Genomic DNA, 26744 nt, shown 5'->3' on the forward strand with positions numbered 1-26744 from the left:
TTTACTAGAAACTAACATTTTTAACAGAGAAAACCCAAGTGGAACTATGGCTGTAACCAAACATTCAGTTTAAGGCCAATGACAAAACTTCCCACTTGGCTGATGAAGTTATAACCCAGGGAATCTTTTACCTTTAGCTGGATACTAAACATACAGATGTAATAACGGAAAAAATAAAAATAAATAAATAGTTGTCAGACTTCTTGCAAATGCCAACATATAACATGACAATGTTTTAGAACAACCCACTAAAGTTCTAGATCACTACTTTCGGTTCCATAGATACATTATTTCAGTATGCAAGTGTGATAACAGAGTGTAAACGCTAGTGCAGTCCTTGGGCCAAGATCTCACTATATTAAGAAGCAGTGCTAGGCTACAAAAGTTGATTGCAGATTTCTTGCATTTCTTCTTGGAGATGGTGACAGCATTATCATCTTTAAATCCTTGTGGAGCTCTGCCTGTTTCCTTATGCTGAAAACAACAACTTCCTTGATTGGAAAAAAAAAAAATCAGCAGATACGCTATCATTCTACATGGTGTAGCACAGGGTAGCTCTTCTTCAAAGATGAATCTGAGATCACACCTTTAGTGTGTATGTAATACATCTTAGTGCCATTACTACAAATTTTTTTCCATTTTGTAATACTAGAGATGTCACCAGTCTAGTGGTTATGTGTGTTGGCCCCTAAATTCTCTTTGGTACTGCAGAAAAATCCTGGGTAAATTAAACTTCACCTGTTTTACTCTTTTAGTTCTAACACTGGTAATTATGTAGTTACCGTAAGTTTATTTTAAGAGTACCTGCAAGGTTACAATTCTTTCCCCTGCTAAAGTTACTCTAAGATCACTGGGCCACATTTAACACAGGGCAGCTTTGAAAACCTACAGGATCTGTGACAACAGCTGCCAGCTGGTGGTCATTTTGAAAGCCTTCAAATTCATTGTTTGCAATGATATTCACAGTTGTAAGCCCTTGACTTGAGAGAACTACTATAATTAAACTGTAAGACACAACAATGTTTACAGAAGAGACAGATTCTGAATCTTAAAAGTTTTTTCCTCCACTGAGTTACAAGCATGAAAGCACATTTACATGGTGAGGGCTAAAGAAACTGTTAAAATGTGACTATAGACAAATCTCAATCCTTTGAAGCCTTGTTTATTATCATCATTGTTATTACTTGGTCTTTAAAAGAAGGATTGTTATAAGACTATATTTATTTATTCATAGCTCTGAAGTGTCATGATTCCAAAACAAATCATTTTTAAATTATCCTTTCCTTGGATTTTCCCAAAGACTGTGTTATAGATGGGTATCTTAGTGGTGGGACTGGAATTTGATGAGGAAAAGCTATGAAATATCTGTTCAGAAAAAACATGACCAGGGTGAAGTGGGCACCAGTATTACAACCTTATTGCATTTAAATAGCATCTTTGGTTCCTTCAAAAAATAATTGTTATAAAAATATGGCATTTATCCTGAAGATATGAATTAATTGGGACACAGCAAGAATAAATACATGAATAGACATAGGTCATAGGTCACCGAAATGACCTGAGACATCTTCCTCTGCTACATTCATTAAGTGGAGGATTTAACTGAAAATTGCTTTATACAAAAACACACATTCAACTGCACATGCATACAGAGAGCTAGGCTTATGGTTTACCTTTGCTAAACAAACGCTTTCTTACATAATGCTAATTAAATGTCATGAAGACAGTAAGACTGTTACTAGCATTTCAAAGCTATTTAGAGTTGCTTCAAACATTTTTACCACTCAGAAAAGCAAACCTCCTAAGTGTCTCTTGCGGACAGCTCCTTGCATTGCCCCCCACCACCTTTTTAAAAGGGTGTATAAAAGTTGCTTGATTCACAAGCTTAAGTTGCAGGAGTACTGCCGTGCAGAAATACGGAATATTTTAAGGTTTAACATTTGCCTTTTAGCCTACTGGGTAAAACACAGAGTCTAGAAGCAGCTATTACCACACAGCCCCAACAAGGAACAGACTAAAATTCTTTCAGCAGAGTAGGTTACTTATTCTGCTATTTTACCATTGAGATAATTAAAGAATGGTACTGGGTCACTGCATCATACGCTTTAAAATAATTAATTGAATGTTACGTGAATTTCACCCACTATAAAAAAGAAAGAAAGGTAATGGGTGCATTAAAGGTTTTATAAATTATATAAGAGGAAAAAGCATTTTAGGATGTTGCTTTGTAACAGCACAATAGTGGGTCTAAGCACCCAACAGGAGCTGGAATAACAAAATTGTTATAAGCACAGTATGTTCCAGGGTCAGCTTGGAGCTTCCAGGAACCTTTAGAATAAAGGTAAAGTGGGCTAAGACAGTGAAGTCAATAGTTGCCTTAGGAAGTGTGGTCAAGAGGAACCTGGAGAAAAGGAACTGGTTCTCAAGGTCAACAACTTCAAGCTGTTTTATGGAACATCTGGGTACTTCAGTCCATTTCTCAAGTGGCTTAGGTTACTTAGGCTTGTTCTCAGTTCTAGGTACCTAAACTCGATTTCTCTATAACTCAAACCCAGAGAAGACTCTCTAAAAGACCAAAAAGCAGAGTACAATCTTCTTAATGCTTTTTGAATTATCAAGAGTGATTCTTTGGAAATAGCCCCTGACTAAGAAGTGGAAGGCTAGTATGACCAGCAATGTTAGATGGCTCGATTACAACTCACAGAAGCAAATCACAGGGTGGTAAGGAGGTCCAAGGAGCAGTGGCTTCTCAATCCATCAGCAAGGTTTCACAAACAGTATTCTTGAGCAATGATTTGTACTTTGAAGCATTATAAATGTCACAGTTCATATTGCAGCTGACATATATGGAGTAAGTTTTAAAATACTTTATTAGAAAACTAAGGGCCGGGCGCGGTGGCTCAAGCCTGTAATCCCAGCACTTTGGGAGGCCGAGGCAGGCGGATCTCGAGGTCAGGAGATCGAGACCATCCTGGCTAACACGGTGAAACCCCGTCTCTACTAAAAATACAAAAAAAATTAGCCGGGCGTGGTGGCGGCGCCTGTAGTCCCAGCTACTCGGGAGGCTGAGGCAGGAGAATGGCGTGAACCCGGGGGGGCGGAGCTTGCAGTGAGCCGAGATCGCGCCACTACACTCCAGCCTGGGGCACAGAGCGAGACTCCATCTCAAAAAAAAAAAAAAAAAAAAAAGAAAACTAAGGTTGCTTCCAAACTGGGAATATTTGCTATTAACTGACTAGGAGGAAAAAAAAAAAAAAAAAAAAAAACAAAAAACCACAGTTGACCCCAGGTATCTGGGCTGGGGTTTTCACATCTGTGGATTCAACCAACCTCGAATAGATAATATTTTTTTAAAAACTGTGTAATTTATTAAGCATGCAGATTTTTTTGTCATTAGTCTCTTAAACAATATAGTATAACAACTATTTACATAGCACTTACATTGTAATAGGTATTAGAAGTAATCTAGAGATTATTTAAAATATACAGCCTGCCATATATGTGCAGGTCATATGCAAATACTACACTATCTTATATTGAGGACTTGAGAATCCGAGAATTTTGCTATCTGTGGAACCAATGCCCTACAGATACCTAGGAATAACAGTATACAGTATCCTCACCCTGCTCTACTACCTCTTCAGCAATTTTTTCCTAGAGGTCACCTCCTAAGTACACAAAATATAAGAAACAAGGGTAAATTAGCCCAATATTTTGTAGATTTTATTTATTCATATAGTACATTCTCTTTGGGGGAAATTATCAAAATATTTTTATAATCTGTTACAATAAAATTCTTAATTTATCTCTACTGTTCACCAATACCTTACTTTTAATTCTTACTTGATATATAAATAAAGCAGAATGACCTACCTAATCCAACTATGTAAGAAGAGATACTTTCCCTTCATAGGTGGAAGCCCATTTTTAAAAAAGCTTTCCAGTTTGCCTGTGAGTTTGGGAGAAGCTATATTACCTGTAATAAGGGCTCCGCAACTACCAAACTCATCATACACCATACCTAAACCCTCTGTCTAAATCTTTCACATCATAAGTAACATTTCTACCAATTCCTCACACTCACTGGGGCTTGATTACTTACACCTGTCTCATCTCATCCCTGGCTTTTCCTGGTCCTCCTACCATGCTTTGAGGAAGGACGTTTTCCTTTCATCATTTTCAACTCACTGGAAACCTGACCCAGGATTCCCCAGGTGCCCAACTGCGGATGCATGGAACTGCTTCCGGGCTTTCTACAATTCTCTCTCACATAGTTTGACTTCCTACACTCATGAAACGACTGGAGGAGAGAGTATAAAGGGTTACAAAAGACAAGCTTCTTTCCAACCTCCAGCCCTCTCCTTTCTCTGGTTCTCAATCATCATTTAGCATTGAGTGGTTATCACAGTGACCACAGTCTCCCAGTTATCATTCCCTTAGCAACACTAACATGTTCTTTGTCATTGTCAAAATCTAAAATCATTCAACTCCCTTCCACATCACTCACACCATTTCTTCACAGGAAACTGCCTTAATAGACTCTTCTTGGCACAAGATTATGCATTTCATTGTGGTCTTCTTGAATGTCTCTATGTCTTTGTCTTTTTCCCCTTTTAACCAAACTCTCAATATTCGTTTTTTCCACTCATGCTTTGTGCTAAACCAGAGGAACATACAAAACCATATATATTTGAACTTGAGAGATCTTTAAGCTGACTCTTATCTTGCTTTATATAAAAACATACAGCAACTATTTACAATGCATTTCTGGGCTTATTCTCATAGAAGACTTTTTTTTTTTTTTTTACATCTCCTTCTTTAACAAGCTCCCAATTCCACTTTCACCCGTTTTCAAACAATAATGCCTTTTAATAATTACTCATATGAGCCCTTTCATCAATTCTCATCTTTCTCTTTCTCCAGGTTCTTCTTGCTCTCACAAATCACAGAGGACGATACAGCCCACCTCTCTTTTTTATTTGAGACGGAGTCTCGCTCTGTCACCCAGGCTGGAGTGCAGTGGCGCGATCTCTGCTCACTGCAAGCTCCGCCTCCTGGGTTCACGCCGAGGTTCTCCTGCCTCAGCCTCCTGAGTAGCCAGGACTACAGACGCCCGCCACCATGCTCGGCTAATTTTTTTTGTATTTTTAGTAGAGACGGGGTTTCACCATGTTAGCCAGGATGGTCTCGATCTCCTGACCTCGTGATCCGCCTGCCTCGGCCTCCCAAAGTGCTGGGATTACAGGCGTGAGCCACCGCGCCCGGCCACCCACCTCTCTTAAGCTAACCCACATGCTCCTCTCAGGAGCTTATCTCTTCCCACCAAAGACATCTGGCATCCTACTGAATGAGCTATCTTCTCATCAGCACTGCCAATCTCTTCCTCTCAGTTGGCTCTGTATGGTCTGCCTTTAAATATTTAGGTTCTTCTTCTCCCTTATATTAAAGCAATGCCTTCTAAGATCTATCACCCACCTAGTTAGCATCTTATTTTTCTCTTCAACTTTGTTGTCAAATGTCTTAACACTGAGTAGTCAATGATTGCTGCATACATATTCTTGACATTTCCTCATTCATCCTGAAACGATGGGCTTCCATTCTGTACCTTTCTCTGAAAGTTACAGTTTTAAAGATCACCAGAGATCTAACCAAATCTGAAGGCCTTTTCTCAGGTCTTATGCTTTCCAATTTCTAATTCATAGTTCTTCTCCATTCCAACCACTACTGTGCTAGTCTAGGCCAACTTATTTGCACTGGCCAGCAACGGCATATTACTGGAATTACTTTCTAACTGGTCCTAATTGCAATCAAATCTATTACCCAATTACTCTTCTTAAAATGCTATGATCAAGCTACATTTTTGCCAAGAACTTATAGTTCTCTACCACTGACCACATTCGCATCAAGACTAAACTCTTCTCCCGGTTTTCAAGGCTTTAAGCATACTTATCCAAGCTTACCTGTACCTGAATACCTCAACTGATCTCCTTACTGCCCTATCCCAACCCCTACAGGACACTGTAAGATTTCAAAGCAACTGCAATTTGTTCCTTTCTCTTGTCTTTCTGAGGCAATGCCTCTGTGGGAGTACCTATGGACCTGTGTCACAGCAGACCAGAGCTCTGGCAGTCTTGACAGTGCCTGGAACACCGTACAAATAGAAGCCATGTCAGTGGAAATGTGCAGAGGTAAAATGCATTAAAGTTGTTTTCTTTAATGGAACACCTACACAGAAGGCTCTACTTAATTCCCAGGATGCTAAGAGAAAGAGACATGAGCTCACACACACGTGGAATAATGAACGTATGTCTTTCCTAGCAAGGTTTTTTTCACCTCCCTCCAAATTATCATAAATTTTAAAATCTGAAATATAAGTATTCAATACCCTTTGTTGCCACTATCAGAGCAGTTACTGAGAGATGATAAATAATAAAATGAGTCTGGACTGCTATGGTGGTTCCTGTGATTAAAATATTATCAAGACCTGATAGAAATAATGTGAAATATAATTGTCACTAGAATTATCCTTGATGATAGGGTCCGTATTTTACTCAACCTTATATCTCTCAAGATCTAGTTCAAGTCACTATACACAATAGGTACTCAAATATTTAATTAATGCTTTGTCAAAATAAGGGGAGAGTACACAAAAGTGACACGTGGAAAACGAAAACTCAATAATAGGATGAAAAGGAAAGCATTATTAGTCAGAAAAAATATTTTCTAATGGAATCTTAGAGAAAATAAAGAGGCACTTATAATTCATCATACAACTAAAATCATTCAGTACAGGACTCTATTCCCTAAAGTAGCACTAAAAACATTTCGAGGCAGCTGTTCTTTTTTTTTTTTTTTTTTTGATAGGAGAAGCGTGTCACCAAATCCTTCACAAATCTAGTAACTAGGATCTTCTCCCCAGAAAAAAATGGACATACGTACATGCACACAAACCCACAATTCTGTATGTACTCTCAAAAGTCTGTGCTCCAGGTTAAAAATTCCTATGTTAAGGGAAAAGCTAGTCACTTTATAAAGGTTAAGGGTATAAAAGTGTATTAAGTTTGCCTTGCACATGATGCATCATGCAGGAATTTAACAACAACATCAAAACCTGAAGCTTTTAAAGAATTTGTCATTCTTCTGTCATTTTGGTTTCAATTTGCTTGCTATGTGAAGTGCTGGCTTCTTTTACGTGTTGTACAATTTCTTCTGTCCTTTAGTGTAAAATTAATTATGACTATGATTTTAAGACTTCAGTTTTTTTAAAAAAACATATTTAAATAAAATATTAGGTAAGCAAAAAGGTGAGGTCTAGGGATTACAAAGTGAGTCAAAAGATCATGTTTAGCCATTCTATGTAAAAATTTAGAAGTCAAAGTCTAATTGCCCAAAAAGCATTTTCCTGATTTATGGTGTGCATGTAAGTGGGAGTGGGGAGGAGAAGCAGGCAGGGAGATCATTTTGGGATTTTATTTAGGGCTCTGGCAAATCTGGGCAAACTACCTGATGATTTTTCCGCACTGGCTATGAATGAGAAAGGAAAGAAGCCTCATTTAACAGGTATACCTCTCAACACCAAGCAGCAAATGGAACTAACCACTTGGTATGGCTTTGTAAGAAGATCCAGGCAATGAAAGGCTAACACTGAAGGCTGGAGAAAGCTTTGAGCTAGTAGGCATCATTATAAGGAGCCAGAGTTTGTTATAACAACAAGGCCCAGGAGCCTCAGCCCCACAGGAGACGTAAGTGAAGTCCTGGCCTCTTACAGTAAAAATGAAAACCATAATTAAATTAAGCCATAGTAAAAGGCTGATGTTTAATAAGTCTACAGTATTTTATTGGTATTTTCCAAATTGGCAATGTTCTTGTAATGTCTTAAAATCACTTCTAGATAGAAATTAGCGATTGATATTTACGCTGAATTTTACAAAAATAACTTAAATGGCTAGACAATTCGCTGCTTCTACAGCCTCAGTTAACCAAATCTAAGGATATCTAAGAATAGATTTTTGTTTACCTCACTGTACCTTGGGATAAAGTCATTTAATTTGTCACATTATATCTAGTAGTAATTCAATTTTATATAGAGGTAACCTTGAAAACTCCAACATTGACATTAAGTACCATCTCCTAATAACATGTTCTATTATTATTTTCAATCTCCAGGCTTCTTTTTTTGTATTCACATTATCCCCTTTCATACTTTTTTTTTTAAACAAATTAAAGCATACCTTTTATCACAACGGTTAAAATATCAAAAGGAGGTGTGACTTTCCCTTTCTTCCCAGATGCTTCATTTAGGCAGAATATGGCCATGTTTTCTGAATCAGCTTTTGTCCATTGTTCCGAACTAAGTACAGTTTCTTTTCTTTTATTATCAGTTTAAGACTATTTCAAGAAATGTATTTTCAGAAATATCACTTCACATTATGTCCTAATAAAGTACTCCACTATTCTCTTGATTAAAATTATCTGTTACAATTTAGGTGGCCTAATTTTAGAGGACATCCAATCTCTTCTCTTCTGCCTTAGTCTCATTCTGGTCAGGTACTTATAATATTATCTTATTATCACATTTTAATTATTAAACAATGAATTTCCAAAACAATATCCCACAGAATTACTGTTTGTTCAGTAACAATGTTACACTACCATGGTTGCTTTTCACATACAATGTTTACTCGGTATTCAAGTTTCAGATAAGTCAACTATAAACTGAAGTTCTGTTTTTGAGGCATTTCCTGGTATACTAGGCAGTGCATTAGAAAAGAGATTATATTGCATTTAGGCTATAATTATCTTTTAACCATCTACGCATAATTAACAACCATTCAAAAAGAAAGTGCAAAAGTGCAAAAGAGAAAGAACAAAACAGTTTCTACACATGTAATGCATATTATAGGATATAAATCTAGACAACTAAAAACAATCGCCAACAATATCCTTCTGAGCATTAAATGACACCACCGATTTTGTTTTATATGTATTCTTTCTTCTCAAGTATTCAAAGAACGCAACAGACATTATCTTGTTAATTTTCAAATTTTTCAGGAGATTAGGATATTATTTTTTCACAAACCAGAAAAAAAGGTACTACCATTACCTTTGTATAATTTTTCAATAATAGAGCCAAAATAAGAACAATTCTAGCTAATCTCACCTGGGATCTTAGTACTACAAGTTTTGTTTTTATGAGTTAGAAATAGTATCACTCATGAGAAACAATGCCAAAATTATTACACTAATAAATTATGTTAAAGGCCTAAAGAAGAAATACTTAAGCAACTATGAGGTAACACGCTAGCTGTAGGCATCAGGAACGTTTATATTGGCTCTTTTGGGTGTATACATTAAATGCAAAATCATAAAGGAATCATGCAAAAATCCAGTTGCCCATGCAAGCACCCCAGAGTCTAATCCTCTCCTCTCAGTTCTGTTGTCAGGCCACAGTAGTGTGGAGACTTGTAGGCTGCTGTCCTTGTTGTAATGAATGGGAAGAGGCTGACAGTGGCATGGTCGAAACCTTCACCTCTTCTTCCCCTGTGGAAAAGTCAGTCATGGTCTAGTTATGGGTGACTAGATTTGTTAACAGTCCCTTTAAAAATGATTTCAATATTTGGAATGCTGATACATATATAAAATACATGCTTAATGTTTGGAATCCAGGTGTGAAACAAGACATGAATTTTAAAATATAAACTTATCAAGTACCTGGAAAGTAGTTATATTCTAAATATATCCTGAGTAATATTGTGTCAGAGATAAGAACAAATATAATAGATTTAGATTATAAATATACTACCAAAAAAAAAAAAAAAAGACCAGGAAAGCCATTCTTTTCCAAGCCAATTGGACCTCTTATAGATACTCCTAATAAATGGTAAATATTAATAGTATTTTGTGAAAAAATTAAACCTTGCTTTACAGAAGTGAAAACTGATTTTTAAAAGAGAAAAATTATAAATCCATGTTTTAAAAGCATAAATTACGTACTAGAAAAAAATGAAATAATACCTATAAATATTAACTTAGTAAATTAACATACAGCATCTGAAAATTCAAGTTTACCTTTGAAGTAACTGAAAAAATAGTAAAATGTTAACAGTACAATGATCCAATTGACTGAAAATGAGATGACTACTTCTAGGTCAGAGAATCATAGATGAATGAGATCAGTTCTCCTGATTATAACTGATAATTATTTGACTACAAGTGACTTGTTTCACACATGACTCAAAATTCAATCAAGTCACTGTTAAAACAGTTCATAAACAAAGAAAATTTAAAGAAAAATGCCCTCTCAAAAGTAAAGTTTAAATTTACAAAAGCATGAAAAAAAAAAAAAATCCAATCCTAAACAGTTTCAAATTTTTGAGGTATATCTTGAAACAACAATGCTTACTGACTTATGTTTTCCAAATAATTTTTAACATCATGGAATAAAAACAACTTGGCAGAGTTTTTTTTTTTTTTAAACAAATCTGCAAAATTACATTTGGAAAGATAACTGACAAAGCAGAAAAAGAGTCTGTCAATCCATACAACAGGTGATTTTGTAGTTTTTCAGTAAATTGGCAAAGATTCTTATAGACCCCAAGTACATAGCAATGAGGCTGTGTAAAGCAAATTTTAGACTAGAGTTCTTAGTGAGAAAATGATATTAATAAGGACTAAGAAAGAGACTGATTTCCATCAAGTCGATAAACTTTATTTTGTATCAATAGGCCATATACCCCTGAGCTGGGCCAATTTGTCTCATGAGTTGATACTGTTGATAAAAAGGGACTTGCAAGTGTGTGAGAGCAAAAATCAATTACCACGGGAAGAAAGCCAAGTTAAAGTACATGCCAGTGATCTTCATTTATGAAGGAGGGCATCATTGTAGTGCAAAAACATTTCCATTGTTGAATTTAAGATCTAAGTTCTTATCCTAATTCCACTAGTAATTGAGGTATGTGATCATTAACAAATTATTTAAGCTTTCTGAAACACAGCTTTGCTATTCCTAAAATGAAGGAACTGGACAAAATAAAGTCACTTTTTAGGACAAGGTAAATAACTTTTTAGAAAGAAGGCACATGGTTCCAATAATAAAGAAAAGATCTGAATGAATTTACTATACCTGCCCATGAATCAAAATTTCTCCCAAGAATATTTATTTCAAAAATCTTTCTAAACTTAGTAAACCAAATGCTGCTAAGAAAGGTTTCACCTAATTAAGGAAATAACTACTAATTTTAAACACAAAAAAAGTTTTCTATTAGACCAAAAAAAAGGGAAGCTGCATTTCTGTCAAACCTCTGGCAACTGTTTTTCCCATGATAGGTTTCAGATATATCAATCTTTAATAATTCACTGAACAAACCAAAAATAAAAATTTAAGTACAAATATATAATAAGTAGACATTGTATTTGTATGACATGTAGGTGACTGCCGTCTCTGATTTGCTCCTATAGGTCAGAGACCATATTTTGCTCTACATATTTAGAGAATAACTATACATGCCTTTCCAGAGTGTAGAATTAGTTTAAAATATTGTCTAAGTATATCTTAAAGTAGCAGGTCCCACTGAAACAAGTATGTACTCTCTCTATTATTGAAGCATTTAGTGACAGCTGCCCTGTGTAAGGTATCATGATAACTGCTAGAAGATACAAAGTTGAATCCGTTTCAATAGTTCAACTCAGGTGCAAGTGAGTTACAACTGGTGCAAGTGAGTTACCTAGGTATTAAATTGCTTCAAATTAGACATAGTTAAGATGTATATAGTTTTCCAGGTTTTCACTTTCTGTCATTTATAACAGTTACTGAAAATCCTAAATCTTCTGGCTACAATTACACAGCTATTCTGCTCTGAGGCTTAGCACATTCAGTTTCCTGAGGCATCTACCAAATATTTATAATCCATGAGAGGATTCTGGTGTGTGAGACTCTTGATAAAAAATTTTAAAATGTTGGTATATTAAAACTAAAATTTCTCTAGTCATCAGAGCCTTAAAAATAACCTTATAATAAGCTTAACCATAAGTCACCATTTAAATACCAAGAAAGTCTGCATAGCCTGAAATTGAAAATCCAAAATAAACTCTCCCACCCCCTACCAAATAGAACAATGATTCAGAACCTAAAGTTGGTAACTACATTTTTAGCATCTCTGAAAAAAAAAAAAAAGTTTTTAATGCTCTATGGTTGAGTATATGGTAAAAATTTTAAAAATCAAAACAAAATTCACAAAGATAGGACCATAATTTAATGCCACATTTTTCCCATAAAGCGTCTACTTTAGATGAAGATTTTAAATAACCAACACAAGGACAACTAAACTTACTAATCAGCGATTTCTCATTACCAGTGTGGCATTCCGAGAATATTGGTTTGAAATATAAGGGTTAAAACTACTCTTCGGTGCTAAGGAATAATATGATGACTATGAAATTGGAAGAAAATCAAAGATCATCATGTAATAAGTCAAATAAAAGCACAAAAAGAAGACAGCTAATAACTAGAATCCCATAAAGGCATCCTACTTAGAATCTAATAACTTAGAATCCCATAAAGGCATCCCATAAAGGCATCATCCCAAGTCCATGCCATTGTGCCTCACTGTCAAGAGTTTCTCGTCTTCTCATTCATTATATCTATACAATTTAAGAAGCATCTCCTGTTATAGGAGGTAGCTGTATTACTTCTCAGTGTAATGGCATACTAATTCCTGCCTCTATGCCTTTACTCAGGAGGTTTCCATCAACATAAAAGGCCTTTTCTCTTCCCCTGCTCCTAACCCAAATCTAAGATACGATAGTAGGGATCAATTCCTACTTATTCAGTGAAGCCTCCCCAAGAATTACAGGGTACATTGATGTCTCTCAGATTCCAGTATCATACATATAGTTACCACTTTCATACATTATTTTAGTCTCTTCAACTATACTTTAAGTATGTGGAAATTTTATCCATATCTTAAACATCTTTAATATTTCCCACATGGCCTAATTCATTGATGGGCAAATACGAACCCTCACATTCACTGTAATTGGTCTAATTTTTAAATGTTTTGATGATTTGGGGAAACTTAACTTTAACTTTTAATGAATGTTATAATTGATTATGAGAACCACTACTAGTAATTAAAATGCCACATTTCTAAATGATTAAAGCAAAATGAAAGAAAATTACATTCTAGTATGCTATCTTGAATGGAAGGAAATAAAAGGAGTATCTGGAACTGAACACATTGTTTCACAAGTATCATGTAGAAGAAGAGGACTGAAAAATGTCACTCTGGGTTACCTACTAACTACCATAATTAAATGAACAAATAAGAGTCCCATCACTGTGCAAGTCACTACATTAGGTGCTACCAGGCTTATGTAAATTAACTTCACTGTATCAATAGTTAATTTCACTATGTCAACAGCCACAAACTATACTCTCTTAACCTAGCTACTTGTCTAGAACATGAAATATTGTCGGTCCCAAAGGGAATAGGGATAAAGAACTTTGATAGACCTCTGTAAATTCATCTATCAACTTTGATAAAAACAAGAGAGTAAACACCTTGCTGCTGATGAAAGCATCCTATTACGATAATACTGTGCCATGCCATACCTGACAAGGGATAACAATAAATTGTATGAATTATGTGAAGAACTATTCTAACAGAGTGAGAAACTATTGTACTCTACTTGAGAGAATCATTATTCTATTTCACTTGAGAGAATCAGGAGAGGAACAAACTTTTTTTTAACATCGTCTCTAAAGCCAAGGTTAAATGAGAACACTATTAACAAGAATGACTCCCTTGGATAAAGAAGATACTTCATCCAAAAAATGTTATATAGAATCTTAAAACCAAAACTTCTGAAACCTTCAAGGGTAGCAGTACAAAACCAGAAGTATTTTGGCATCAAACTTACATTACCTTATATATACTTCATATTTTTCCCTAGAAATAAAAACATGGTGGCAGATCAAATGGGAAAGTAACTTTCCTTGAACAATTTCTCTTTCACAAAAGGTGTATGTCTGAGACATATGATATGCTTGTAAAACATAAATAATGAGTTCTCAAGTACTTTATTTATAGCTCAGTTTTGATGTGTGTGTATGTGTGTATCAGTCAAAACAAGTAACTGCCAAAAGTGGATAGAGAGTGGCTTTATCCCTCATGCTCTCATTAATTATCATTAAAAAAAATGTTCTTAACCATTTTACTTTAGAATATAAAATCTTAATTTTCACCACGGTGTTGGACTTTATAGTACCATAACTTCAGAGACCATTTTCTTCTTTTTCATTTAAATACCATAGAAAGTTTGGTAATTATCCTATTAAGTAAAATGCTTCCAAACAATAAGTATAATACTCCACCATCCTTATAAAGCTCAATATTACAAGGCATCCATCTAATGAAAAATATATTTTAGATTATGATAAAGACTAATCTTTCATAGAAATTTCCAAGATATTAATAATCTGTTATTCAACAGCTCCTTCCCTATCCACCCAACAACCTGAAAATATGAGTTATTCAAAAATTCTCAAAGGCTTTAAATGAACCTACCTGCTACAGGGATCCCTCCCAGACCTGTGTTGTGCTGTGGCGGGAGATTCAAGTCCAAGAAATTACTATTTGAGGTGGGGTTTGCTGTGTGGTTCAAGTGCATGATGCTATTGCGTGGAAAGGCCATCCAAGGATAGCGGGCTGCCTGGCCTGGAAAACTGAATGAATTATAAACCGCTCGGTGCTGCTGAAATTGAGGGAACCTCTGGGGCAAGACTGAAAAGGTACTATTGAGAGAATTGGCATTTGTAGCTGCAGCAGGATGCAGGAATCCAGAGCCTGGACCTTTGGCGGTTGTAGTGTGTGAAGAGGAGTTCTGAAGAGATGTGGGTGAAAGGGAAGGTTGGTCTTGAACGGACAGTTCCTTCTCAATCAGGTCTGCTAAGGCTTTTCGAGTGACATCGAAGGGATCAAAACCCAAGTCATCCTCTGGTTGTTTAGAAGAACCAAAGCCAAAAGCTGCTTGCCAGTCTGTAGAGGATGATACTGGGATTGTTTCTGTTGGGAGGAAAAATAGTGATGAATATCAGATACACAGCTCACTTTCGTACTTAATAAGTACCCACACTACTGAAAGTTAAACATGTCATATTACAAATTAAGTACGTGCAAAATCTATGTGACTTCTTAGCACATTAAGATCATGGAACTACAAAAGGCCTTATATACTTCTAGCAGTTACTTAACTCTTAAGCTACTAGCTTCAAAAACTGAATAATATAGACTGATTTTGCCAATCAAAGGAAAAAATGTACTTGGCACTCCAATTATACTCTCAACCATTCATAATCAAAACCAACCTAAGTCACTTCCATGAAATAAAATAATAAATATAATTTAACAGATTTTAATTAGTAAAGTTTATTTTTTAAATGTATTTATCAAAGTACAAATAATTTTGAATATATGCTTTCTATACTAAGAAAAAATACAATTTAATTAAAAATTATTTATATTAATCCTTATAGTTTTTTGGAATTTTCTGCTCTGTAGGTGCTGTTGTCAATATTACTTTTATGCCACCTTTCATAGTAATGAGAGAATTTAGAATGGATAAAAATGGAAATGGTTCAAAAATACCATTTAGTAGTAACATAACTGTTACTACTAAATAACTTACATCTTTGTCATCTGGGGAGGGGAAATCTTAAACACAAATCTAATTAAATAAAAATACATATCTAATTAAAAATCTAAGTCCTTGCCAGGTGCAGTGCTTCATGCCTGTAATTCCAGCACTTTGGAAGGCTCAGGTGGGAGGATCACTTGAGGCCAGGAGTTCAAGACCAGCCTGGGCAATATAGCAAGACCCTGTCTCTACAAAAAATTTAAAAATTAACCAGGAGGCTGAGGTGAGAGGATCACTTGAACCCAGGGTGTGAGGCCACGGCGAGCTAAGATCACGCTACTACACTCCAGCTTGGGTGAGACAGCAAGACCTCCACCTCCAAAAAGTAAAAATAAAAATAAAAATTCCCAAAGGAATAAGCTTTTTGCTATTGGTAAAATAATATAATCCTTTACTTCTGGAGAAATCTTTTAACACAGTAATTTCTAGGTCACACAACTATGTATCTAACCACCTAATTCCATGTAGTTTAAATATTTACATTTTTATAAAAGAGAACAGAGAGGCAAAAGATAAAAATATATCCACTAATGAGTTTCATGTTAGTCTGTCAACAATATGTTAAGAGCATAATTACTAATACTTGGTACTATTGTTATATACCTGATGTGAAGAGGCTCTGTGGTTCTGGTGCTGTAGGCCAGTCACTGGATGTCTGTGGGGAGCTGGGGAAAGGAGGAAGCCCACTTGGGATAGGGTTGGGATGGCGAAAATTGTCTGAGAATAACGACTGTGACTCTGTTACTGCCCCTTCAAAAGGGGACCGTGCACTGTGATTGGATGAACTGATGGGGATGACTGGATTGGATTTTGACAAACCAGGTGGTGGTGAAGGCGTATCACTGTTAGATATCTGAATAAAAAAGGAAAACAAATAATAACTACATGTTTATACATTTTAGTAAGCCACAATTTAAAAGTTTGCAACTAAATGTATTAGAATAGTGCTTTGCAAACTGTGGTACTTGAAGATGTTTTAATGAAAGCATGAAGTTTCAGAAAAATCAATTAAATCATTAACTTACATATATACTCTTTAAAAAAATTAGTCTGCCTGAAAAGATTAAACTAGTCTCTTTTTTTAAATTTTGAGATGGAGTCTCGCTCTGTTGCCCAGGCTGGAGTGCAGTGGTGCAATCTCGGCTCACTGTAACCTCAGCCTCCCGGGTTCAAGCAATTCTCCTGCCTCAGCCTCCCAAGTAGCTGGGACTACAGGCGCGTGCCACCACGCCCGGCTAATTTTTTGTAATTTTAGTAGAGACGGGGTTTCACTGCGTTATCCAGGATGGTCTCGATCTCCTGACCTCATGATCCACCCGCCTCGGCCTCCCAAAGTGCTGGGATTACAGGCATGAGCCACCGGGCCCGGCCGTCTCCTCTCTTTTTACAACCTTACTTCTCTCACTACCAAGAAAATAATATTTCTCATTTGGGATTTTACTATAGTATTTTGCTCAAGAGTGAAAACTTTCCAGAAACCAAACACAAACTATTAGAAATACATGGATTGGTGATAAGAGAGTGACTGACTGTAAGGACTAGATCATTTTACATGCTAGGTGATTCTCAATATTTTAGTTTTCAAGAAAATTAAAGAAAGATCTAAGTTGTTTCCAAACACATCATTAAAAATAATTTTACATAATAAATCTTTCTATGATTCTTAGGTATTTAATTCAGAAGAAATTGAAAGACTTGAGTGATACTGATATAATACTCCTCCTTCCACCTACCTATTTATATGAACAAAGTATCTCAACACATCTTAGAAAAATAAAAAACATGACCAGATTGCTGCTGCAACTTGGCTCTTTTACCAATAGGTAACATTCACCTAGAGATACACAAAAACCAATTTTAAAATGGCCCTATTCTTCATTAAGAGATGAATTTTCAATATAATTTTACTATTTATTACTACTTGTTTCATGGTTTTTAAAATTAAAATCTACATTTATGTAAAGTGTCATCTCAATACTACTAATAAAATTCAGAAGACAAAAACTGGCATTTGAAGTCTGTGACCGCAAAAACATCTTTATTTCAATTCAAAAATGTATATGCCTATTTTTAAGAGAAGTATATGCTTTTCAAGCAAAAACTATACTGCATTAAGATAAAACTCTATAATAACAGAGAAAAATTAGTTCACAGAGAAAAAAATGTAAAACGTCTGATTGTTAAAGGAGAGCATGTGTATTTTTTTAAATGGATGACAGGATAATAAAACATGATTATGATCAAAACATTATGATGGGATATCAAAACATTAAATTTCTCAGATATCAGTATTTCTAATATGCTGGAAATTACATCCTTTGCAACTACTTTTAAGCCGTAAAAAAAGTTAATGTGCAACTAAAATATACAAGGGGACATACAGATTTCCACATTCTTTTACAAAATGTGTCAGGAAAACATTTGGAAAAGCATTATATTTTAGATCTCTAAGTTTTTCACAAATACTGTGGAGGACTGGCTATTCTTTATGGAAGGGACTAAATTACATTTATTTTACCAATGTAAGAAGATGTATAGAAACTCAAGGAGTGAAAAACTAGCAAAAAAAAAAAGGTCCCTGAGCAACAAGACAAGGTGACATAAAGCATGCTCTAATGGTCAGCACTCCACTCAGTTTCACAGTAGATTCAACTTTGAACAGCTTATCTGGCTTATCATTTCAAAGCTGAAAGTCATTTGGGGGAAATAAGAAGGGAAACTGTTAGGAACAAACACACTTGACTGAAAAAGAAAATTAAAGTAGACAGCAAGGGGCAAGGGGACTATGTAGTGTAGGAATACAATTCTTAAAAGCAAGAACTCAGAAGGCATGCTAGCCTGGGACCATTTGGCACAGGGTCAAGAAGACCAATAACGTTAGCAGACTCTAAAGATAATAATATCTGGTCATAATGATAATTCTGAGTCATTAAAAAAGTGTTAAGCTGTGCTCTACATATTCTGGGGGAAAAAGGCTAATTATAATATGATTAATAAAGATGAACATCAAAAGTGTTTTTAAATTGTGTCAGTAAAGTATTTTTAGAAAATTCACCTGCATGGAATACCTTGCTTTCGGAGTATGGCAAATAAATCAAGTGATACTGTATTCAAATCTTACCTGCTGGGAATTATCACCATTCCCTATACTGAGAGAATCTGAAGGTTTGTCAATGGGGCTGTAAAAAGAAAACAAATCGAATAAAATCAGAATAAAGTCCTTCTCCTACAATAAAAACAAACTCCTCAAAAGCCAAAAAAAAAAAAAACTAACCAGACACTTTACCATCTCAACAAATGTTTACTGAGGTACTGGGAAGTAAAACACTGATTAAATGTTGAGGACACAAAGAAGTACAGGTTGAGCATCCCAAATCCGAAAATCCAAAATCCGAACTGCTTCAAAATTTGAAGCTTATTGCACGCTGACGTGACACTCAAAGAAAATTGGTCACTAGAGCATTTCAGATTTCAGATTCTCAGATTCGGGGTGTTCACCCAATAAGTATAATGCAAGTATCCCAAAATCCAAAAGAAAAAATATCTGAAATCCAAAACACTTCTGTTCCCAAGAATTTTGAACTAGGGATACTCAACCTGTATAAAATCTCTACCCTTAAGGAACTTACATTCTAATTAGAGTCTCCAACAACAATCAGTAAAACAATAGCTTATAGGGGAAAAAAGGTACTGCTTACAATAGATCAAAAGTCTAATCTACCATTTATTTTTGTGCATGTGATAAACATAGTCCCCATTTCAGCTTTTGAAATAATACTGACATTTTTCCAGGTGTTTGACAGAGGGCATAAAAGTTATTTAAATATTCTCTATAGGTTTTTAAGAGCAATGTTTTATTTTAATATATCTATACACTAATCATAACCCTAGAGAAGGCATGTCAAATGAGACAAAAGAAACACTTTTGGGCAAACTACTGATTCAAACAAAAACATTAACATTTTATTTTCATATAGAGAAAATGTAGCACCATGATAAAGTAAGAGAATCACTGACTTCAAATCCATTTTATCTTGTCTGACTTAAAGACAAAATCTCTATAACTTTGTGCTGCAACAGTGTACTGATATCATTCCTATAACTAACTTTGACTCAGCACATGAACAAAAATAGTCATGTGTTGCTTAATGATGGGATACATTTTGAGACATGCATTGACAGGTGATTTTGTCATTGTGGAAACATTAAAGTGTGCACTCACATAAACCTAGATGGCATGGTCTACTATACACCGAGGCTATATAGTGCCTAGTGCTCCTACACTGCCAACCTGTACAGCATGTTACTGTTTTGAACACTGTAGGCAATGTAACATAAGGGTAAGCATTTGTGTATCTAAATATATCTAAAAATAGAAAAGGTACAGTGAAAAAGTTATTTATAATTATATAGAACCATCATTGTATATGTGGTCCATCCACTGTTGACCAAAACAAAACACTGTTATGCAGTACATGACTATCGTTACTCAAATGTGTTGTTCTGATACTGTGTTAGAGGAAAAAAATTAAGATTCCAAATTTCTTAAAATTATTTTATTCCCTGAAAATATATACGGAGTCCCCTTTCAAATAGATAACTTACTGGTACCATATTTAATTGCTCTAAAAAAAAAAATCTAACAAGGGCTAGTACCCAATCTGAATCCCAGGTGCATCTTCTGCAGACAATGCCAGATGTTCTTGATCATAAGCAAACAGATTTGAAATTTACTTGAAGAGCATTTTTACTTACTATTCATAAAATAGCAATAAATCAATGAATATTAAGTAATGTGGGTAATGCAAACAGTTTAAAGATATAGCCCTGAGCCCACTAAGTTTAGAAGTATTGGGGGGAAAGAAGATAAGTGCACAAAGAAGGTAAGTACAAACAAACATCAGCCAGTTCTTGCTATCAAATGAATTGTTTAAACAAACAAACAAAAATGCCATCAATCTTTAGAAGAAAGCAAAGCTACTACAAGTAGGGCAACTAGGGAAAGTTTCCTAGGGGAGTTCAAATTTAAGTAGGTCCTTAAAAAGATTTACCCAGCAGGAGAAGAACGGGGGAAAGGGGAAAGAACAGCATTAAAGGCAGGAATACCTCCTGTGTCAAGGGTCAAAATGTCGGAGACAGTGTTGGGAGAGCTAAATATTTAGTCTAGCTGACAAATGGGATAGCTGGAATAATAATGGAAGGTAAGGACAGAAAGGTAAACACAGGTTAGGCTCCAGAGGCCACAGAAATGACCTAAATAAGCAGTGTTTTAGAAAGATTAATTCGGTGGCAGAACATAATAGCGATAATCCGAGATAAACTTGCACTATACTTACACTATGGTAATAAGGGCTTCAAGCTGAGAGAAAGAGGTAATAATAGAAACAAAAGGCTAAAACAAAGGACAATTTCTAGTGTCTGGATCTTGGTTCATCTTCCCAGCCACCACCCAATTTAGTGCTTCCATAAGAGCACTAAATAATAATTTTCAATATAAATGAGGTCAGTCTTGCTAACGGCTAGGACAACATATGAAAATATTACATGAAAAATAAATCTTAAGGATGTTTCTGGATTACGACTAATTAGAATAACTTATATCACCTTGTCCACCATCCCAACTGCAATTTCCTAAGCACTGATTCATAATACTTTATGCTTTATCTGGGAAAGTTTTATGAAAGATGTTTTAAAATTTGTAGATTGTGTTATGTATCCGATAATAGCTGCTGAAAAATCAGGACTATGGCAAGAAACCAGTAAAGGTATGTTCTACTTAGTTTTACTATATTCTTCTCAATTTATTTTAACAATAACAAATTAAGGGAATAATAAATGAAAAGCTTAAAGAATAAAGATAGAACTAGAAATTATTTTATTTTCTATGTGGGCTATAAAAAGTCAATTATAGTTACTCCTGGTATTATATTAATAATTGGAACTATCAGTGGAAAAGAATAAAAGAAAGATAGGAGAATCCCTGAAAATACATGGGTAACCCCAATAGAAAGAAAAACCATATTTACAAATTTCAAAAAATGTGAACTCCTTGTTTCTCTAATGGTTGGAGAGAAAATAGTTATCTCGAGACTACGACCAACAGGTCAGAGTCCTCACAACTCCACTGGCATCAGTTGTAGAACTTCCTTCCTCATTAAGCACTAAGTCTCCTTAAGCTGTGGTCATATTAATAAATTTCTTTTACTTTCAGCATCCACCTACCCATTATCATGCTAAGAGGGTAACTGCTAAGAAAATAAAAACTTTAATAAATACCAGATTTACTCATGAAGACAGTATTCCATGAAATGGACTATTCCCTGGTCAAAAATTGCCAGGTCCCAATGTTATCAGATATAAGAATTTGGATGCACTAAGATAAACTGCACAGGGCTTTTTAAATTTAAAAACAAACAAAAAACCTACAGGTTTTCTTAAATCAACCTCTTTCTACTGCACTAAACAAAATTACTTGCATTTTGAAGCTAATGTTTTGTTGTTCATTCCATTTTCAATGGGAGACTTTTTTTAAAAAAACCATTTGTACAGCACAAAGCAGTGGGGCAGAAGTTGCCTAGTGAGGGAAAAAGCCAGAAAAGTGTTTGAAAAATTGAAGACACCAATTCTATCCTCAAGGATAGAAGGAAAGAAAAGCAGATAATGTAAACTGAACTAAAACAAAGAATGAGAGAGGCAAAAACACAGGTTGACAACCATCTCTGAAAAGGCTAGGAGTTGAGAAGACTGACTACACCTGTACTTCACTCATACAATGAAACTGTCATGATCTGAGAAAGAGAAATCAAGTCCATAAATACCATGCAGTTCACTGAAAAGTACAGGATTCAAGTGGGACTAAGAAGTACTAAAAGGTAATCCGGTCTCATAACACGATCAAGATATTCCCAGAAGCCAATGCTGTATGTATAAATCCCTGTACATAAAAATTCAAAAGCATGTATTTTCATACAAATGATATCACTAATTTTTTTTTTAAGTTTCAGTCCTAAATTGTTTTAAAAATCCATAGTAAGACTCCATCTTTTTTTTTTTTTTTTTTTTTTGAGACAGAGTCTTGCTCTGTTGCCCAGGCTGGAGTGCAGTAGCACTATCTTGGCTCACTGCAACCTCCACATCCCAGATGCAAGTGATTCTTGTGCCTCAGCCTCCCAAGTAGCTGAGATTACAGGTGTATGCTGCCATGCCTGGCTAATTTTTGTATTTTTAGTAGAGGCGGGGTTTCGTCATGTTGACCAGGATGGTCTCAACCTCCTGGCCTCAAGTGATCTGCCAGGCTTGGCCTCCCAAAGTGCTGGGATTCAGGTGTGAGCCACAGCACCTGGCTGAGATTACATATTTCTCAGGAGCAAATATTTGTAAATTAACCCATAAGTGCAACAGAGCTTTTTAAAATATGTACATGCACAAAATATATACATATTTATTTATTTAAAGTAAAAAGTATATATCCGGACTCCATCATGGGAATTCTATTCAATTAGTCTAAATTGAGGCATCTGGTATTTGATGATCACTGCAACAAAGGAAGAGAAGAGGAACACAATGAAAAAGCATCAAGACTCCTCAAAGTCTCTCAAATTATTAGATTTCACAAGTAGAAGGAAATCATTAAAATCAAATTTAAATACTTTGTTTTACAGATAAAGAAATCAAATTCAAAACTGTCTGCAAACAGGTAGTCACTGACACAGCTGGGTCTCAGTTTGGATTTGTAAATGTTCAGCCAAGTTTTGATTTCTTCTAACTTGCTCCAAAGGCAATGCTTCAATTTTACTTTCTTTTACTACTTCCTTAATGGTGATGATTGCTTTAAAACATTTGCAACATAAACCAATTACATAGTAGAAGAATCAAAGAAAAAACATTTTCAAGGAGCGGGGTGGACTAAAAAAAAGAAGGTTTAGTTCTTCTGCTTACCAAATTCAAAAGAAAAACAGTCAAAGTGACTTACTGATTTTTACTTGCATTTTAAACAAAAGATAAAATTTACTTACATTTTAAACATAAAATTTACATAAGAATAAAAGTCAATATAACAGACATTTCCAAATTTCAGTCATGTTACTGTATACACAAATACATATTCATTTTGCTTCTAAATTAAATACTACCACAGATAATCATTTCAAAGAATCTATCTTAATTTTACCGTTTACCAGAGTCCCTAAGTAATTCTGAGATATATTTAAACACTTGCTAAGACAAAGGATATATTTAAGTTATCAACAGGTAAAACTTGCCTTTACAGAATATACTTTGACACAGGCTTCAAATACACATTAACATTTAAAGTATTACTTTGCTACTAAAACATGGCCACATCTAAGTGGTATAATTAGCTATTAACAGAATAAGAAGCTGGGTGCAGCACGACGTGCCTATAGTCCCAGTTACTCAGGAGGCTGAGGCAGGAGATCACTTGACCTCAGGAATTAGAAGCCAGCCTGGGCAACACAGCAAGATCCTGTCTCTTTAGAATAAATAAAAAAATAAAATAATAAAATAAAAGGGCACGAAAAATACACCTCATTAAACCTAGAATGATTGTAGTTGTGTAAATATGATTTTAATTAGAATTTTCTCATAATCCCATGATCTACTTAACACAAATGAAAATAAATGTTTTGGTAACTATTAAGTACAAAGAACTTGTTTTTAATAATAAGGTCAAAATATGGACATCTACTATCCTAAACACATCACAAAATGTGGTAACCTTTCAAAAACAGCAAGTCTCCACTTATTCATAAATCCTGTATTTCAGTAATACACTTAATCTTTTTAAAAGATTTATATTTAAGTTAAACCTAAACACACTTATTTGCTTTACTTTTATTCTAGTAAATAAGGGCGCATACACATACAACCCTATCTTTAACTGCCCTTTAACCCCACACTCATTCCACCCCACCCTCTGGAACAAATGCTTTAGACAAGTGGTTCTAACTTCTTTTTTGACCATATTCTAGTTAGGTGGGGCAAGATATCCCAGTTCACTTACTAGTTTTTCACTGTATATGCACATATGCACTAACTCTGTATATAGCCAAATACAACATAGGAAGAAAACTTTTTAAGAGAAATAAGGAAGATTCTGAGATATAAACTCAGAAAAATCTAGTAATCCACTGATTTTAATGTAAATATAAAATCTTAGCAAACTTTAATTCACCTACTTAATTTACTAGTCCATTTCTCATGGCACCTGACCATATTTTGAGAATCACTGCTTTATTCCACTCCTGAATTCACCTCCAATATATCTAGAGGTATCAGCAGACCAGTGCCCTCTACACCAATATTTAATTGATAACTATTTTTAGGTCAGTCCTCTCTCTCAAAAAATGTGCACAGGTGCAAAATTTTACATAAAATTTCAGTGTTCACAAATATCCTGAGGCCTATTCATAATCTAACAATCTCTGCTTGAGACTTTTTTCTACAAATCTATGAACTATGCCTTTTCTAAATCTCAAGAGTTTTACCAAATAATGTCAGGGTATGAGAACAGAATTCATGCGGTGACCACTCCCGTTCTGCTGAATTAATAAGGTACTCTGACTATACCTTCAGTCTATCAGAGATTATACTTGATTTTCAGTAAGGATATAGCTGTAATTTTATTTTAAAAGATGTGTACTCCTTCTCAAATGTAATAAAAATTGATAAATTCCTACAGAAGCTTCACTTTCACCATTTCTCTAGCTAATCCATTACTGCCACCAATCTGTGGCTCAGAGAAAGTTTTGCTAAAAATAACATCAATTCCTTGGAATTTACAATCCATCCACTACATCTGTCTTCAGGTAATAAGCCTCAAGCACCAGAGATTTTCAAAATCAAACTACATAGTTATGGCATAGTTTCATTTAAGCGAATTTGATTTATGTTTTAAAAACTTTTTACTAAGAGTTGCTCTTAAGAATTTTACCTCTTCTAGACTGAAGAGTGGGAGAATGAGGGATGAGCTTGGACTTTAAAGTCACAGAGACTTTGATCAGAATCTTGCCTACTGCTTATTTGTGTGGGATACTGGTAAACTGTTTAAACTCTTTGAGACTTGGTTTTTTTTACCTGTAGTAAGAAAACAATATATACCACACAGGCCTACTGAGGATATTAAATGAACACAGAAGACTCAAAACCTTTATTCCACCCTCGTTCAACCTAAGTCTAAAGCTGAACATCTCCATTTCCTCAATGATGACTTGTTTCAGCCACAATAGCAAGTCACAACCACTTACACTGACTGATCTGCATACCCCACAATTCTTGTAACTAGGCCTGCTCACTGTCTTGGGCACAGCAGCCTACCTAGTTACTATTCCTTTCACAGCTGGTACTTAAATAGCATCTCAATCTAAATGAAGATATTTCAAAGCACCAAACTTAAAAATAATAAAATAGCCAGTCCTTAAGCATCATTACTGCAAGGCTTCATCACTTCCCCACTCTCATTACTTGTATTCATCATTTCAAAGCAACTTATTCATAGCACATACATAGTTCAAAACTCATTATGACTGATACACTCTCAAATTCATAATAATGAAGGGGAGCAGATGATAAATTCTTTTTTTAGAATTTTCTGCTCACTAGGTGAAACAGGAGCAAAATATATTATAGAAAAATTCACTTACTAACATATATGTGTATACGGGGACCATGTCAGGACCATGTCAGGGTTCACTGAGGATTAATAGCTATGGTACTCTTAAGATTTGTACTCTGGCTTAATTGAAAATAAGAGAAAATCACATTTTAAGCTTAGTGTCTCAATCTATAAGGTTCCAGGCTTTGCTTTCTTGCAATTCTTTCTGTAAAACTGCTACCCACTATCTAGGAATGCCAAGAAATGTGTAAATGAAACCTTTGAGTTTTTTTCCTAGAAAGTTTAAGTTTTAACTTACCTTGAAGAAGAAGAAACCCATCTCTTGGGTAGGACCTTGGAAGGAAAGAGTTACACTGCTCATCACTCTAATTTGGCAAGTCTTTCCTGTGAGAAGAAATCTTATCTAAAAATTCATCCC

The 26744-nt window shown here is 35.0% G+C and overlaps 2 protein-coding genes across 22 annotated transcripts in view; one reads left to right on the forward strand and one right to left on the reverse strand.

The window, feature by feature from the left end:
* Window positions 1-26744, forward strand: part of LOC144339977 (uncharacterized) — a 359243-nt gene that overhangs the window by 62747 nt on the left and 269752 nt on the right. The gene's annotated exons all lie outside the window — the stretch shown is intronic.
* Window positions 1-26744, reverse strand: part of CNOT4 (CCR4-NOT transcription complex subunit 4) — a 144170-nt gene that overhangs the window by 17883 nt on the left and 99543 nt on the right. For 17 of the 21 annotated variants that reach the window (XM_077997461.1, XM_077997454.1, XM_077997452.1 and 14 more), the window contains 3 exons: window positions 18815-18872; window positions 16297-16546; window positions 14565-15062 (listed from right to left, as the gene is read on the reverse strand). In XM_077997461.1, the coding sequence (XP_077853587.1) occupies window positions 14565-15062; window positions 16297-16546; window positions 18815-18872 (806 nt within the window). Of the gene's footprint in view, window positions 1-7815; window positions 9541-14564; window positions 15063-16296; window positions 16547-18814; window positions 18873-26744 lie in introns of those variants that run through there. The other 4 variants (XM_015134977.3, XM_015134976.3, XM_077997462.1 and 1 more) reach the window with 1 other exon arrangement.

Source organism: Macaca mulatta, chromosome 3 (genome assembly GCF_049350105.2).
Source record: "Macaca mulatta isolate MMU2019108-1 chromosome 3, T2T-MMU8v2.0, whole genome shotgun sequence".
Lineage (NCBI taxonomy): Eukaryota > Metazoa > Chordata > Mammalia > Primates > Cercopithecidae > Macaca > Macaca mulatta.